At 44.3% G+C, this 14,511-nt stretch overlaps 1 protein-coding gene and 2 pseudogenes across 9 annotated transcripts in view; 2 read left to right on the top strand and 1 right to left on the bottom strand.

The window, feature by feature from the left end:
- The window catches only part of MPHOSPH9 (M-phase phosphoprotein 9), a 47,998-nt gene that overhangs the window by 24,986 nt on the left and 8,501 nt on the right, over positions 1-14,511 (bottom strand). For 8 of the 9 annotated variants that reach the window (XR_004950757.1, XM_036220254.1, XM_036220256.1 and 5 more), the window contains 9 exons: positions 13,233-13,322; positions 12,500-13,020; positions 11,446-11,572; positions 8,069-8,159; positions 6,878-6,981; positions 4,309-4,434; positions 3,697-4,157; positions 3,212-3,367; positions 942-1,029 (listed from right to left, as the gene is read on the bottom strand). Coding sequence is in view for 8 of the 9 variants with exons in the window: in XM_036220254.1 (XP_036076147.1) it covers positions 942-1,029; positions 3,212-3,367; positions 3,697-4,157; positions 4,309-4,434; positions 6,878-6,981; positions 8,069-8,159; positions 11,446-11,572; positions 12,500-13,020; positions 13,233-13,322 (1,764 nt within the window). In the remaining variant the exon portion in view is untranslated. The remainder of the gene's footprint in view (positions 1-941; positions 1,030-3,211; positions 3,368-3,696; positions 4,158-4,308; positions 4,435-6,877; positions 6,982-8,068; positions 8,160-11,445; positions 11,573-12,499; positions 13,021-13,232; positions 13,323-14,511) is intronic. The other variant, XM_036220257.1, reaches the window with a different exon arrangement.
- On the top strand, positions 8,698-8,816 carry LOC118603667 (annotated as a pseudogene).
- LOC118603451 lies at positions 14,055-14,172 on the top strand (annotated as a pseudogene).

The raw sequence follows: 14,511 nt of genomic DNA, 5'->3' as shown, positions 1-14,511 counted from the left end.
AAGACAGGTCCCTGACTTCATGGAGTTTATGGTTTAAGAGGAGACAAAGGTAACTAAAAAAACATCAAAGACAAAGAAATGGTGCATGGAACATAAATGACACTTTCCACCCAAACACTGTTTACAAGGTTATGAGTAAAAGAATAAAACTTGGTAAGACATGAAGAAGATGTTAGGTATTTAAGTTTATGCATTTCCTGTTATGTATCTAAGAAAATGGAAAACGTGTCCACATAAAATCTTGTACAAATGTTCACAGCACTGTCACTCAGCATAGCCAAAAAGTGCAAACTACCCAAACCTCCATTGCTTGATGAATGGATAAATAACATGTGGTCCATCTGATGGAATATTACTCGTCCATAAAAAAGAATGAAATACTGACACACATGACCACACACATAAACCTTAAAAACATCAAGTATAAGACGCCACACACAGGAAGTCACATATTGTATGATTCCATGTGCATCAAAATGTCCAGAACAGGCAAAACCACCGCGACAGAAAGTGGAGTGGTCGCTGCTAGGAAGCGAGCAGGGGCGACGGCTGAGGGGTTCGGGGTTTCTTTTTGACTGAAACATGTTCTAATATTGATCAGGGTGATGTATGCACAAGTCTGTGAATATACTAAAACCTACTATATTGTATACTTTAAAAGGGCGAGTTTTATGATATACAAATTGTATCACAATAAAAAAATTAAAAATTTAAAGGGTAGAAGTTTATAGTGTCATATGAAGCCAACAGCACTCAAAATATAAATGTACATATAAAGAAATTCTAAAGACCAACACAATCAGTGTTTTTATGAAACTATTCATCTGTCTGTAAAGTTCACTTAATAAAAAGGTTTAAGGTTTTTTTTTTTTTTTTTTTTTTTTTTAAGGCTGAGGTTAACATTAAGCCACTAGAAACACAACAAAAAATAGAATACTTACCACTTCTATTTCTAGTAAGTTATTCTTATTTTCGAGTGTCTTCACACGACTGGTAGCTTCACTCAGAGCACTATCTAACTGGCCACATCTAAAAACCACAAATTGAAATGAAACAATTAGAAGATAAAATCCTTGCCCTTTAAAGTATTATATAAATCTAACTGATGTCAGCTGAGACTCAGGATGCCATTTTAGTAAAATACATCCCAATGAACCTGATATTGTATCTAGAGAAAATAATGATATGAAAAGATCTCTAAGAAATGTTAAATGAACAAAGCAAGACATGAACATCTCTCTGCACACCATGTTCACAGCGGCGCCATTCACAAGAACCAAAAGGTGGAAACAGCCCACGTGTCCGTCAAGGGATGGATAAACAAACTGTGGTCTATAATGCGTGTGTGTGCGTGCGCATGTATGCACATGTATGAAATGGAATACTATTCAGTCTTAAAAAGGAAGGAAATCCTAACACGGGCTACAACATGGACGAACCTTGAGGACTTAATGCTGATTGGAATAAGCCAATCACAAAAAAACAAATACTATAGGATTCCACTTATACAAGGTACCCAGAGGAATCAAATTCATAGAAACGAAGTATAATGATGGTTGCCAGAGGCTGAAACTCTGATAACTGTTCTTCTAAGAAATACCACTAATTAAGTGTAGGTGTGTTAACTATATTTTTTTGTTTTAATTATCATACTGATTCTGCTATGCCAGAGATCTTGGCCCAAATCACAACTGTATGACATGACAATCTGATATCACAGCTGGCATACAATTATAAGTGTTAATGGCCCTATTTGCAATAATAGTGGGATCCTCCCATTTGCATTTTTAAGTTTGAGAAAAACTGCCGTGTATGCTGACAACACAATATTGGTTTCTGGCTTAGGCGAATCATTTTTCCCGTTCTAAATGATTGCGCCTTCTCACTGTGTCTCTGCTGGCCTGCGTAACACAGGGTTTCATAGTATAAACCAGATCAATTCTTTCGGGGGGCAGTAGGAAAAAACAGTGTATTGCCATTCCCCTGCGTGCTGTCGTGACATTCACTCCAGTGCCCTACGTTCCCCGTTAGGAACTACCATCGCGTGGCCGCCTGTTTAAAATCCTGACCCCCACTTTCCTCCATGTGCATCCTCTCACTGCCCCATGCGCTCGAGCAGCTTCCGGTCATAAAAAGGCCTGAATTAGCTACCACCTACTGGGTGTCTTCTCTGGCACCCTGTCTTTTTAACCTGACGAGGTCTATTGGTGGGCTTCTTTCATACTTCTATTTCCCAAAAGGAAGTATCTGTGGCCTTCTTTGCTTTAAAAAGAAAAAGAAAAAGAAAAAAGAGAAAAAAAAAAAAAACCAAGAGCCAACTTCCCCTAGCCTACTATCTTCACTCTTCTCTTTGTCCTAGAAAACCTAAACTTGCCTTTTTATTTTTTTTGGCTCTTTTAAAATTACTGCTCTATCACTGCACCCCTCTGCCCACCACTGACGGCGAAACGGAAGATGCAAACGCTCGGGAGTAAGACAGCACGTTTACCACCACGGCAGACGCGAACCGGCGCGCAGGCCAGTTTGCCCAGGATGCTGCGAGTCGAACTGTTAACCGGCCCAGATTTCAGTTCCCCCTTAAACCTCTCTAAGAGGCTTTGTCTTTTTTGCCCTAGAGAATTCTTTGCTGTCATCTAGACCTGAGCAGTTTCTAAGTCCCATTTAATTGTAAAGTATGTTGCAAACGCGCTGTTATTAATGCCTATAGAGCGCCAGATTTTGTAAACGATTCTAAAACAGCTGTAAAGCTAACCCCAACACAGGGCCGTTCTCCCTGTGTTTCTCCGTTTGGTTGGTTGTTTTTAAGCAGGATCACTGCTTCCACAGGTTCATGCGTGTCGGGGCACAACGAAAAGGTTGAGAACTGCCTGCCCCAGGACGGGAGTCACAGACGGATGAGAGAACCCACTGTGGGACTAGCCCCCTTCCCTCTACACGCACAAAGCCTGCCCAGCTGTTTCAGTATTTTGCTCACGTGACACGACTGTCCTCCCGTCAGGTATTAGCATAAGAGGCTGGCTCAAATCTGTAAAAGTTACTTAGGCAAACACGTCTCTGTGCTAAAGTTTTCAAATCTGAAGCACATGCTTTCAAAGTGTTTTATCATCATAATAACATGCACTTTGGGGAAAATAATATATCCATGTTGGAGAAAAGCGAACAGTTAAATTACACACACACTCTCTCTCTCTCGTTAAATTTTAAGTTTTACCTGTCTATGAGAATTTGGTTGGTTTTCTTCCAATCTTCAACTGCAGAAATTTCTTTTGCCTCCAGTCTCTGTTTCAAACTACTTATTTCTGATTCATAATAAGTGCGAAGATCCGCTATGTGCCGAGCATGCTTTTCCTTCAGGTTCTGCCTGATGCTGCGGGCGAGAGGAAAGACGTCTGTCAGAAAAGCATCTCCTCGCTCCCCTGCATGTAAGAGGGACCAAGAGCATGGTCATCCTCATGGCAAAGATGTGGCCTTCCCTCTGTACATGCACGGGAGATACAAACAGATTAACACAGAAGCTGACCACTGATAAAGTGAAGAAAAGACGTGGATTATTTAATTTTTAGATGGTCTACCTTAAAAATGCTATCTTTTTAAGATTTTACACATAACTAAGGTTCAGTAAAAATCATTTTCATCATTTAAGCAGACACCATAGAAAATCTATGAACATTATAAGCCATTCCCTGAAATACATACTTAGATAATATCACAGGATCTTCCAGGGAAGTCAGTGAAATGCATTCTGGGACACGGTTGGCTGTACCTGGAAGCTGGGACTGACTGACTGAGGCTGGAGTTACCATGACAGCGTTTTCTTCATCCACAGTGTTCACCGAGATGTCATTGCTGGTGACAGTATATACTGAGGGAAACGTGGAACTAGCCCTACTTTCGTTTTGGGAAGTATGATTTTTCCAAGAGTCCACTGGCGAGGCTTTCGTATTTGAAGGACATTTTGGGAATCCAGATAACGGAGAAGCCATATTACTTGCTTGTGAAAACGAGTCTACGTCAGAGTGACTGGACATACTAGGTTCTAGAACAGAGTCTGGTGAAAAGGATATCCTGTCATCGAGGGCGCTCAGAAAGCCACGCGGCTGCATCCCCGGCGTCTGCTGGCCTGGCTTCGCGTGCAACGTCGGGTCTAGAGTCAGCACCTAGGAAGGAGACAGGACGGTGAGGTCTGTCCCCGGCACCCGGCGCTGGGTCTCAGCGAGCAGGCTCCAGGCCCCCGGGAGGACAAAGCTTAAGGTAAAGCCAGAGTCACGAGGAGCCTTCATCGTCACTCGGCATTGTCCACAACTTTACCTCGGGTGGATGGTTTGGGCTGGAGGCAGAAGTGAGACTCCACTCGGGGAGCTGCTTGCTTTCCCTTTGCTTTTTATGATAAATATCCTTCAGTGACGGCAGCTTCATCTCATTACTAGTATTAGACTTAAAGATACGAAACAAAGTCATTTAAACAGTGTTACCAACAAGGAAAAACCTCTACTGAGATCAAGATCAGCACCACGCAAAAACTTTTTTAAGATTTTAAATAAAGTGAGGCTCTAGACTGTTAGATTGATAATTAAGGCTTGGAAGTCAAACCCGATTGTTACGAGTCTCCCTCAGAACGAAAACGTTCTCACATCCCCTAACAACATGTAGAGGGGGTAACTTGACCCTAAGTCACTGAGCAGCCTAAGAATACTGCTAAAGAATAAAGTCCTCGCTAGCCCAACAAAGTAAGAACCAAGCTTGAGTAAGACAAGACTTTGTGATGAATGAATGAAGCAGGGCGAGAACAGTCCCCGCCGGGCTGATTTCCAGGGACTCAAGGGGACAGCCACCAAGAGGTACAGTTCCTTATCTAGAAAAAGTGTTAAGAAAGAAGTTACCAAAAGAAAACGAGCGCCTTTTTAAATCAGTGAAAGAAGAAGACAGGACCCTAATTTCTACAGCTTGAAATCGAGGCTTTGCCATGCACAGCGTTGCAAAGGCTAAGTAAGCGCCATGTACTGAGACCGCGGGCTGAGATCCCTTCAAGAGCAACCCGCGGCGGGGCGTGAGGTACCGTGTAGCCCCATGGAGGTCAGACTATGGCACCATTCAAACGCGGGGCAAGGAGCACAGAAAGCGCCACAAGAACAGCCTCCCCTCAGCTCCAGCCCCCCTTCCAGACCCCAGCAGGCCGCAGAGCACCGTGAACGAGTATTTTTTAATAAACCCTACAATTAGCTTGTGAATAAGATAATTATATTTTAGGCATGTATTAAAGGCATTAATTTGTTAAATGTAAAACCTTAAAACTTGCCATAATTTCCATAATCCTGCTTTAAAACTCTACTTTTCACATACTAACGACCCTGCAGCCTAAGACCAGTGGCCGAGCTCTGCCTGCCGGCTGGGAGAACAGCTGGAGTGATTCTATTTAGAGCTCATGGTTAGTAAAAGGTACCATTTTCCACCTCTTTTATGATTTCTTTTCATGTTTTAACATCTCTGAAATGATGCCTCTTGTAAGTAATGACATCTTATAACTACTTTCGGTCAAGTAGCAGTTGTGACATAATTGTCATTGCCTGCTTGTAAGCAAATATCAAAGCCACCTCGATGGGCCAAGAAGGTGTCGGCAGCTTGGAAGAAGATCCTAGTGACTACACGGGAACCCACAGAGAGTCAACATGTAAAGGATGGTGAATCGGGCATGTTTAGCAACACTCCCCACCTGGGAGTCAGAAGTAGGGCAGTCCTACGTAACTACGAAGCCAGGTGCACTCAGCACTGAGGCCTGCCATCCTTTTTTAAAGAAATGCCAAGTCACCAAGGCTCCACACAGCCTGAGGAAAACGGTGGAAAAACACAGAAACCAAACACTAGACTGAAAAAAGAGGAGGGTGAGCCTCTGTAGGTAAAGAAGTTTTAACCAATTGATTTCACTTCTATTTTCCTTTCTAAGTATATAAAAGAGTTATATGATGAAAATCTACGTTTAATTGTAAGAAAAAATATAAATTCTAAGTGGTAAAAAACCACTCTATCAGTCTAATTGGCAATTTTTTTCTTGGTAGACTATGAAACAGGAAGTGTTAAAATTTGGTGGCATCTCAGAGTGAACAAAACGTAGTATTAATTTACTGATGGTCAGATCCAGGCACACGTGCAGGGAGCCGAGACCACACGGCCACCGAGCCTTCCAGACCCCTCACGATCTCACATCCCCCATCCTTCCGCTGTGGGTTTATCTGTCTCCTTTCTGCTCCCTTCCCGAAGGACAGAAATGCTGGCTTCTGCCCGTCTCTGGCACTCTGATGCTGACGAGCATGCCGGTGCCCCTGTGCCCCATCTGTCTACGGCTGTCACTCATGGTGACAGTCTCCTGGTTACTTTAATTGTATCTTTTTCCCCAACCTATTCTCTCATCACCTGATCAAAACCCAGAAATGAGATATGTGCATCAATGTACACATACTGGTTAGTTTTATTTATTTGCTCTGAAGTAAACAAGATATGTATATTTCATGCTCAAAGAAAATTAATAGGGAAAACTAAATCACTCAAATTATGGTAGAAATGGGTTAGTGGGAGGGTGTGAGAAAGCGGAAAATCAGAACCAGGTCTGGGAGCAGAGCTTTATCCGTGGACATACTACATTTAAAACAGGCACGAAACCATCTCATTTAATGTCATAAAACACTAACTGGGCATCTTTAAGTAACTTTCCTAAGATTACGCAGGCAATGAATGACGGAGACAGAATCTGAAAACTAAAATGACAGCAACTTAAAGCCCATGCTTTATACTGTACATACGAAATTGAAAAAAATACAAGATTTATACTGAAAAAGAGTACTTAACTACAGTTTCCTAATGCAAATGCACACATACAAATCACCTGGCTTGGTGACACATCCGTGGAGGACAGTGCAAGTGGCTTCTCCAAAGCCTCAGGCAAAGAGTGATACATGTCCTTCTCCTCCAGTTTCCAGTAAGTCAGTCCTGAGAACAAGTGCACAGAACACGGTGAGGAAAGAGAACAAACATGCCGTCTAGAGTAACTTCTACCTAAAGAAAACAAAAGACGGGCAGTAGCTAGTTTTTGGCTATCTGGTTACAGGAAGTTGAACCTGACTGGGGAAGGATTCACATAAATACCTTACCATGTAAGAGTCCTAACTTCACGATCTAAATATTTAAACCTGAAATAGTGTAAGTCGAGACAAACTCATGCAATTAAAACACTATTTTAAAAGCAACGATTTCTTTACAAACACTACAGGCTTACATGGAAGCAAGGTAAAGAATTCAATAATTCAGGTATTTATTGAGCATTTACTACGCCAGGCTGGGGAACGTGAGCAGCAAGGAAATCACACCGCGTGGCAGTGTTAGAGGCGGCAAGCACCGCGTTGGTGGAATTTACGGGTCAGATCAAAGGGAATATGTGGAGTGCGGAGGGGAGGGCAGGGGCCCGCTGAAGAGGGTGGGCTTGGCCGGCTCACTGCAAGGGTGACGAGGCAGGAGCTGGCCACTTTAACCACGTGGGACGGAGATCGCCCACACAGGGGAAGAACACTACTCCCAGCACAGGAAGCAGCCAGCACGAAAGGGCTAAAACGAGCACCCATCCAGCCTGTTTGAGCAAACGGCCTCCCTGCTGAAGCAGAGAAGTGAGAGACGAAAAAAGACAGCAAGGTCAAAAACAGGCTGCCCCTCACCGGGCCTCTGCGAGGACTCGCGATTCTAAAAAAAAACGTGGAGCCGGAGTTTTGAGCAGAGGAGTCACATGACCTGACATATCTTCAAAAGGAGCAGTTAGCTTCTGTGCTGAGCACAGATGGAGGGTGAAGGGGGGAGCCCAGGTGACTCTATTAGGGGGACAGTGTTAAGATGGTTGGCTGCCTGAAATAACTGCACAAATCTTTCCGTCTGTCTTTATAATATTCAGAACACAAATTAAGGCAAGTAAGGCGGTTACAGCTACCAGGGGCATGACACATGGTACAATGGCCTGTGCATGGTTATCATCCTACGAGAAATACAGACAAGTTGTTACAAAAACTCTTTAAAAATATACGTATCATACCTGTTCCTGAATCAGACATCCAAGAATTTCGACTTTCATCTGGTTTGCTGAGGTAAAATGCACGGGGATGCGTAGCAGCAGTGAAATCACACTACAATTCAAAAAAGAGAACTGTGAGTTGACAGCTAAAAACCCTTAGGCACAAACAGCTGACCCAAGGAATGACAGCCAGGTGCCAAACTCAGGCAGAGTTGGCTTCAGAAGAGTCATGAAGAAGCCTGGCTGTCCCTGTGGTTACGAGAATGCAAAGCGACGGGAATTAACAGTAAGGATTTGCTTTTCCTATGTAATTTACAAGTTTATTTTGGTTTCTGTGGAGCTGGAAGAAGAAAACTGAGAGCAGGTATTTTTTTAATGAGTTGAGAATGATAATGTATGTATAATTTGCCATCTACTTCCGAAATTTGAGGTGCCTAAGATTAAAGCCATTAGTATAAAAACTAATGTGAGAGCCATAACGATTCATTTTTACTGTTAAAACTACAACAAATCAGATCAACTCTGAAAACCACAAACCATAAAATGAACTTTAACTAGTAGACGACATCTTACATACAAACAATTGGTTACCGGACCTGGAAAAGGCTCAAAATGCTTAGCCTTCATCAATTCTAATAAAATCTGAACCAGTCTATGGCCACGCCACCCTGAACACGTCTGATCTCGTCTGGTCTCGGAAGCTAAGCAGGGTCAGGCCTGGTTAGTACGTGGATGAGAGACCACCTAGGAAGACCAGGGGCTGTAGGCATTAAATAAATAAATAAACAAATAAATAGCTTGTTAGTTTATTTTAAAAAATAAATTAAATTAAAATTAAAAGTGCGAGCCAGTCTCTCCTCCCAGCCATCTCTGGCACTGTCACAGAAGTCCGTGTTTCCAAACAGAAATATGTGAAAAGACTGTTGCAACCGGAATTTTTCTTAGTTCCACCATTGTCGAGCTTCCAATTCCTGTTGTAGTCGTTGCTGACAGCTGTCGTGGACCCACTCCAAAAATAAAAGCCCGCTGAGACGATGACACTCTGCCTGCACGGAGGGGTCACCACCTCGGCCTTCCAGGGCGTCCCTGAGCCTCTCCTTCCTCAAATGAGAAATTCCTAGGTCACCTTCTGTCTCTTCTAATGTGCCTACCTGTTTGAGGTTCTGTCAAGTCTCAGTGCTTACAAGACCAACAAGAGAAGGTGGCTGGCGAAGACTCAGCGAGAAATCTCAAGGGAAACACTGTCCTCTCTCCGATTCTGAGGTGCAAACTGTGACGCACACGACCGACACACAGCGCAGTGGGCCGGGGGCTCACCCCACGGCCGCCTGCTGCGCTCCTCCAGGCAAAGGAGGCCGAGGCTGAAGAAAACAGGCCTGGCCCTCGCAAGAAGGGGAAGGCCCAGCAGGCGGCCTTCGGGCCAGCAGCGCGAGGCCAGCGCGGGCTCCGCGGCCTGTGGCGGCGGGGGGGGCAGCGTCCAGTCTGTCCCAGGCAGAGGACCGAGGAGGCAAAGACAGACTCGAGCCTCGGACGGTCCCTGTGCCAAGCAACACCCACTTTCAAGATGTGCCTCGAAACAGCTAGCACCCCAGATACACTGCCCCGTAGACAAGGAAAACTGGGTCCCAAGAGAATGCTGATCATAAAGACCCCAAGTTAGACTGAACGCAGGAAAAAAAACAATGCGAGGGGACAAAGAGTGACACGAAGAGGAAAGGTCAAACTCTGTGAATCCTCAGACTTGATCCGGAATTGTGCAGGTAACGCACGTCGGCGGCGGTGTCTCTCAGCACCAGCCAGCACTACCTGGAGATCGTCTAAAACTCGGCAATCTCAAAAGCAACGTAATTTCCCCTGGCTGAATACCAAAAAACGTCACTCACCTTGAAAAAAAAAAAAAAAGGAAAATAAGCCCTGTCCAGGAGATGACCGAAGCAAGCGGGAAACGCAACAGGGACCGGCGTGGCCACAGTGCCCCGCTGCACCCTGCGGGCGGCACTGCGGGACCCGCCCCGCGGGACCACTCGGCAGGGGACCAGCTCTCCTGCCGGTGCCGGTCTGACTTTCCATCGCCACACGCAGGGGGAAAACCACGGGTGACCAGCGGGTCCCAAGCTTTGCATCAAGGAGAATCACATGGGGAGCTCCGCCTCCCCGACCACCCCGCACCGGTGACCGCAGACCACCTGGGGACTCAGGTGTCTCTCATGCGCTGCAGTCGAGGACCCACTGGGCTACATCGAAAAAATACTGAGCTGCAGTCACAAAAGACAGCAAGGTTCAGCCAGCGCCTCCACCCCGTCACCACCGCAGCAAACACCGAGTTTATCAGACGTGGAAAACCCCACGACCCTGAGTGACGGTCGAAGTAAAAACAGAAAAAGAAACTAGTACGGGACAACGCGCTCCCTCCCTGCCCCTGCTCCAACAGGGACGCGCCTTTCACCCAACTGCACGCGCTGTCACGCTGTCACGCCGAACAGGAAGGCGCCACCCCTGATGGCGCCAGGTTCACGAGGGGCCGACCGCACACGCAGGGCCACGGGGCGCCTCGCGCGGCTTCCCCCACCTTCACTTCCCTCCTCCACACAGATGCGCATCAGCTCAGGGTGTCAGGAAGGGTGAAAGTAAGGAGCCTAAGTGTCACAGGTTGAAGAAAGAAAATTTACTGCAAGAAAAGAGAAACAAAGAGTGCCTTATGGAGTCTTCTTATGACTTCTTTAATCTTCATAGGATGACAAAAGGACTGTTTAAGATAATCAAGACACGGCCGATTTCCAAAGGTATCAATTTCGTAACGAAACCTGATGTTGCAATTTCAATGATTTATACTAAACGATATTACTCTATGATAACTGAGATTAAAAGGGCTTTAAAGATGTTTAAAACTCGACATCTGTAAGTCTTTAATGAAAGCAGCTGCTATATTAGCAAAAGGGCCACAGAGAATTTAAACATTTAATCTCTTAAAATCTGGATCATAAATTCGGAACTGTCCAAACTTCAACACCTCCATATAAAGGCATCTTAAAGCACTCATACACACAGCATTACTACTTACAACTTAATAGTAATACGAATTATTTGAGGGTTTTTAAAAAACAACTAAATGAATTACTCTCTGGTTAAATGTGAACATTTGCAGTACTGAGAGAATTAGGGCTTTTACAAAAATGAGTCAGTTTTTTATAGTATTTTCTGATTTCCAGGCTACGGGAGAACCAATACTTAGGACAAATCATCGTTTCCAATCCTTGCGACACCCAAGGGAAGATGTGTCGGTGGAACAAACTGACAACATGAAAGGCGGGGCAGCGCGCTGGAGCCGGTGAGCAGCCGCGGACGCGGCGCGATCACCCGCAGCGGAAGCACGCCAGAGCAAAGGGCTCGTCACCTACATTCTCCGCGGGCGACCTCGTGGTCTGGTCACTCCCTTGCATGGACTGTGGGCGTCCCTCTTCCACGTGCGTTCTCTTTGGCTGGTTCTGCTTCAGCTTTTGTGCCCATGATGTTACAGCTTTACTACTGAGGGAGGAAAAAAATGGCTCTCTTTAGACGCTGTCCTTCACACGTGAAACTCTCATAAATGCTGCGGCAGTGGAAAGTGCTTGGAGTTATTTCCTAATAGTAGGAAAAGGGCATATTTTTATCGATTTGCCCAAATTTCTTTCTTCAATTTCTCATTACCGGAGGCAACGTGAACAAAAAGTCTAAGAGCGATTAACGATACATACAGGCTGTGGTCGCGGAGCAGAACAAAACCACCACAGGGACCCTTCGAAGTGCTACGTCTACCTCTACGTTGAAAGCGCATTCACATGGACTATTAACTATACTTCCGGGGATACGAGATTTGTGATGCTACATTGAAATACCTTACTTTAGATATCACATTTCAAAGATACAAAACTGCGAATTTAGGGTAAACTGCATAATTTTATATAATTTGCTTTTATAAACATGCAGCCAATTTCCTTTACTAAAAAATCCCTGGATTAATCAAAAGGTCATTAAACTTACAAAAGCTCTTCTATACAAAAAAAAAAAAATTAAGCTGAGTATGCCCATGCATAATTTTTGGTTTCAAATTATATGTGTATGTGTGACAAAACTCTACTGTTTGATGGAGTCCTATACTCTAACTTGTAGTAAGCTTATAGTAACCAGAAAACACAGCAGTTATCTTTCTGGCAAGGCCTCCCAACTTAAGAGCTTAGTCATCTTATAATATTGCAAACGGAAAGAAAATCAGATGCTATTAGTACATAACGTGATTTGTTTACTTCAATTTCCATAGGCAATAAATAAGACAGGTAAGACTGATAAATGTTCAAATATGCCTCATTCTATTACAGGCCAACTAAAAGGAGCTTTATTAACTAGAGTCTAAGTGTACTAAACAAGTAATAAACAAGTAACACTCCCTTCAAATAATGAAGAAATGCTACTTACCTATTTGTTTTTCCACTGTATACTTCCGAAATCTTATTTTCACTGAAGTTGTGTTCAAACTCACCAGGAAAAACAGCAATATCTTCCTTTAAAGAGGCACAAAACTCTTCAGGAGAGTGTATATAGAAACTCTTGTTTTTCACACCATCTATAAGGGACTCGGTCTGCACCACAGGGGTCCCATACTGTCCTTCGGAAACCTCTGCGTGCTCCATGAACTCCTGAGGGTCCTTGGATTTGTAGGTATTTAATTCTGAGACACAAAAGGTACCATACCCACTGCTCACTGAGCTACTGTCCACATTGCAGTCTGGTTGTGATGTGGATGTTTCTTGCTGCATTTCAGGTTCTTTAGACTTCGTGTAACTGATAACAGACTCATTTCTCTCACTGTTTTCAGAAAAAAAACCCATTTGCCTTTCTGAAGATATCTGTTTGATTAAAGAACTTCTATCATAGGAAGTCCAGGAAGCATTACTGGTCTGTAACTTGACTAAATTTTTGATTTCCTCCTGTATGCGCTAAAAATAAAAAGTTAGAGATTGGGGTAAGGAAGTATATTAAACATCACATTTTTGCAAATGTTATGAAAATATTGTTTAAAATATGAGCTATTACTCTAAAGATAATACCTATGCTTTATCTTCAGTTTATGAACAAAACTGACATAAGTGTTAAATGCTTTTCTGCAAATCTCACGGCATCACGAGCGATCGGCGGCGTAAGGACCTACCTGGATCTGGCTGTGGAACTGCGCCTGCTGGGCCACTATCTGTTCTTGGCACTGTTTTTCCACCGAGCTGAATAGCTGTGACCACCTGGCCTGTTAAATTATACAACGTTTTAGTTAAAAATAATTTTAAACTAATAGTTCACAGAAAAATTCCTCCAGTGGAAAAGGGCCGTTTTTAAAATATATTTTTAGTGTAAAATTTGTAAGCTGAAGTGAATAGTTATTAAACAATATTTAATGCAAAAATACAACGACGAAAGCTTGGATCCCCACCCCTTTCTCATGTAACCTGTGGTCTGGGCAAACCTCTTTTCAAATGGCATCTTAATTTGATGTCATCTGCCACCATCTCAGATTTATCGAGAACCAGCAGCGGCACGTGACATTAGTCTCGAGCTCCTCTTCCTTTCCCCGTAACAGCTAATGGTTTTCTTAAACGCCGACTCGTACCCAAAAAAAGAATCCCACATCTTAAAACAAGAAATTGTTTCATATTATGAGAATTTAATCCCTAATTTATTTGTTACGAAAGTAAAAAGCCCTTTGAAAGTCAGGTATTAAAGTGTTTTAAAGCACTACGGCTGAAAAAGGAATGAAAAATGCTTCTGAAAACCAGCGGACCTGGCCTCTAACCCCCTTCACGGCCACTTCTAGGCCCTGACCCATCCTGACTCCCACGAGTAGTCAGTATTCTAATATCTAGACTAAGTGAAACTCGGCAGGAAAGGGGCACGGAGTTCTCCAGAAGCTAAATCTTTCTCAAGACTGGTGTGCTTTCAGTAACCGACCCCACGCAATAACACGCAATGTCGACCCGCATCTGTCTGCGGCCATGCCCCCCTGAGTACGCCCGGTCTCGGCCGATCTCGGAAGCTAAGCAGGGCCGGGCCTGGTTGGTACTTGGATGGGAGACCAGCCAGGAAGACCGGTGCTGCAGGCGTAAAAGAAAACAACAGTATCTACCATGAGAACTCGCTTCCCTGCTTGAGGCCTTTCGTCTTTGCAGCGCCATCATTTCCTACAGGCCCCGCCCGGTCCGGCTCCTACACGCCTCCCACCTACACCTCGACCTGGCTGCCCCGCGCTCCATACACGCCTGCCTCGTGGGCCTCTTCCGGGCCCCTGACCGTGCCAAAACTGCCTTGCACCTCAAAACCTGGCATCTGTCGTGCCCTCTACCTGGAAAGCTCTCTCCCTGGCTCTTAACATGGCTGGCTTCTTCCTATCCTGCAATTGCAGCTTAATTGTCACCTTCTCAAGTTTCCCAAACCGTCCTAAC

The sequence above is a fragment of the Rousettus aegyptiacus genome, unplaced genomic scaffold (genome assembly GCF_014176215.1).
Source record: "Rousettus aegyptiacus isolate mRouAeg1 unplaced genomic scaffold, mRouAeg1.p scaffold_m13_p_5, whole genome shotgun sequence".
In the NCBI taxonomy this organism is placed as follows: Eukaryota; Metazoa; Chordata; class Mammalia; order Chiroptera; family Pteropodidae; genus Rousettus; species Rousettus aegyptiacus.
The sequence above is the reverse complement of the archived record's forward strand: the minus strand, read 5'-3'. Positions and strand labels throughout refer to the sequence as shown.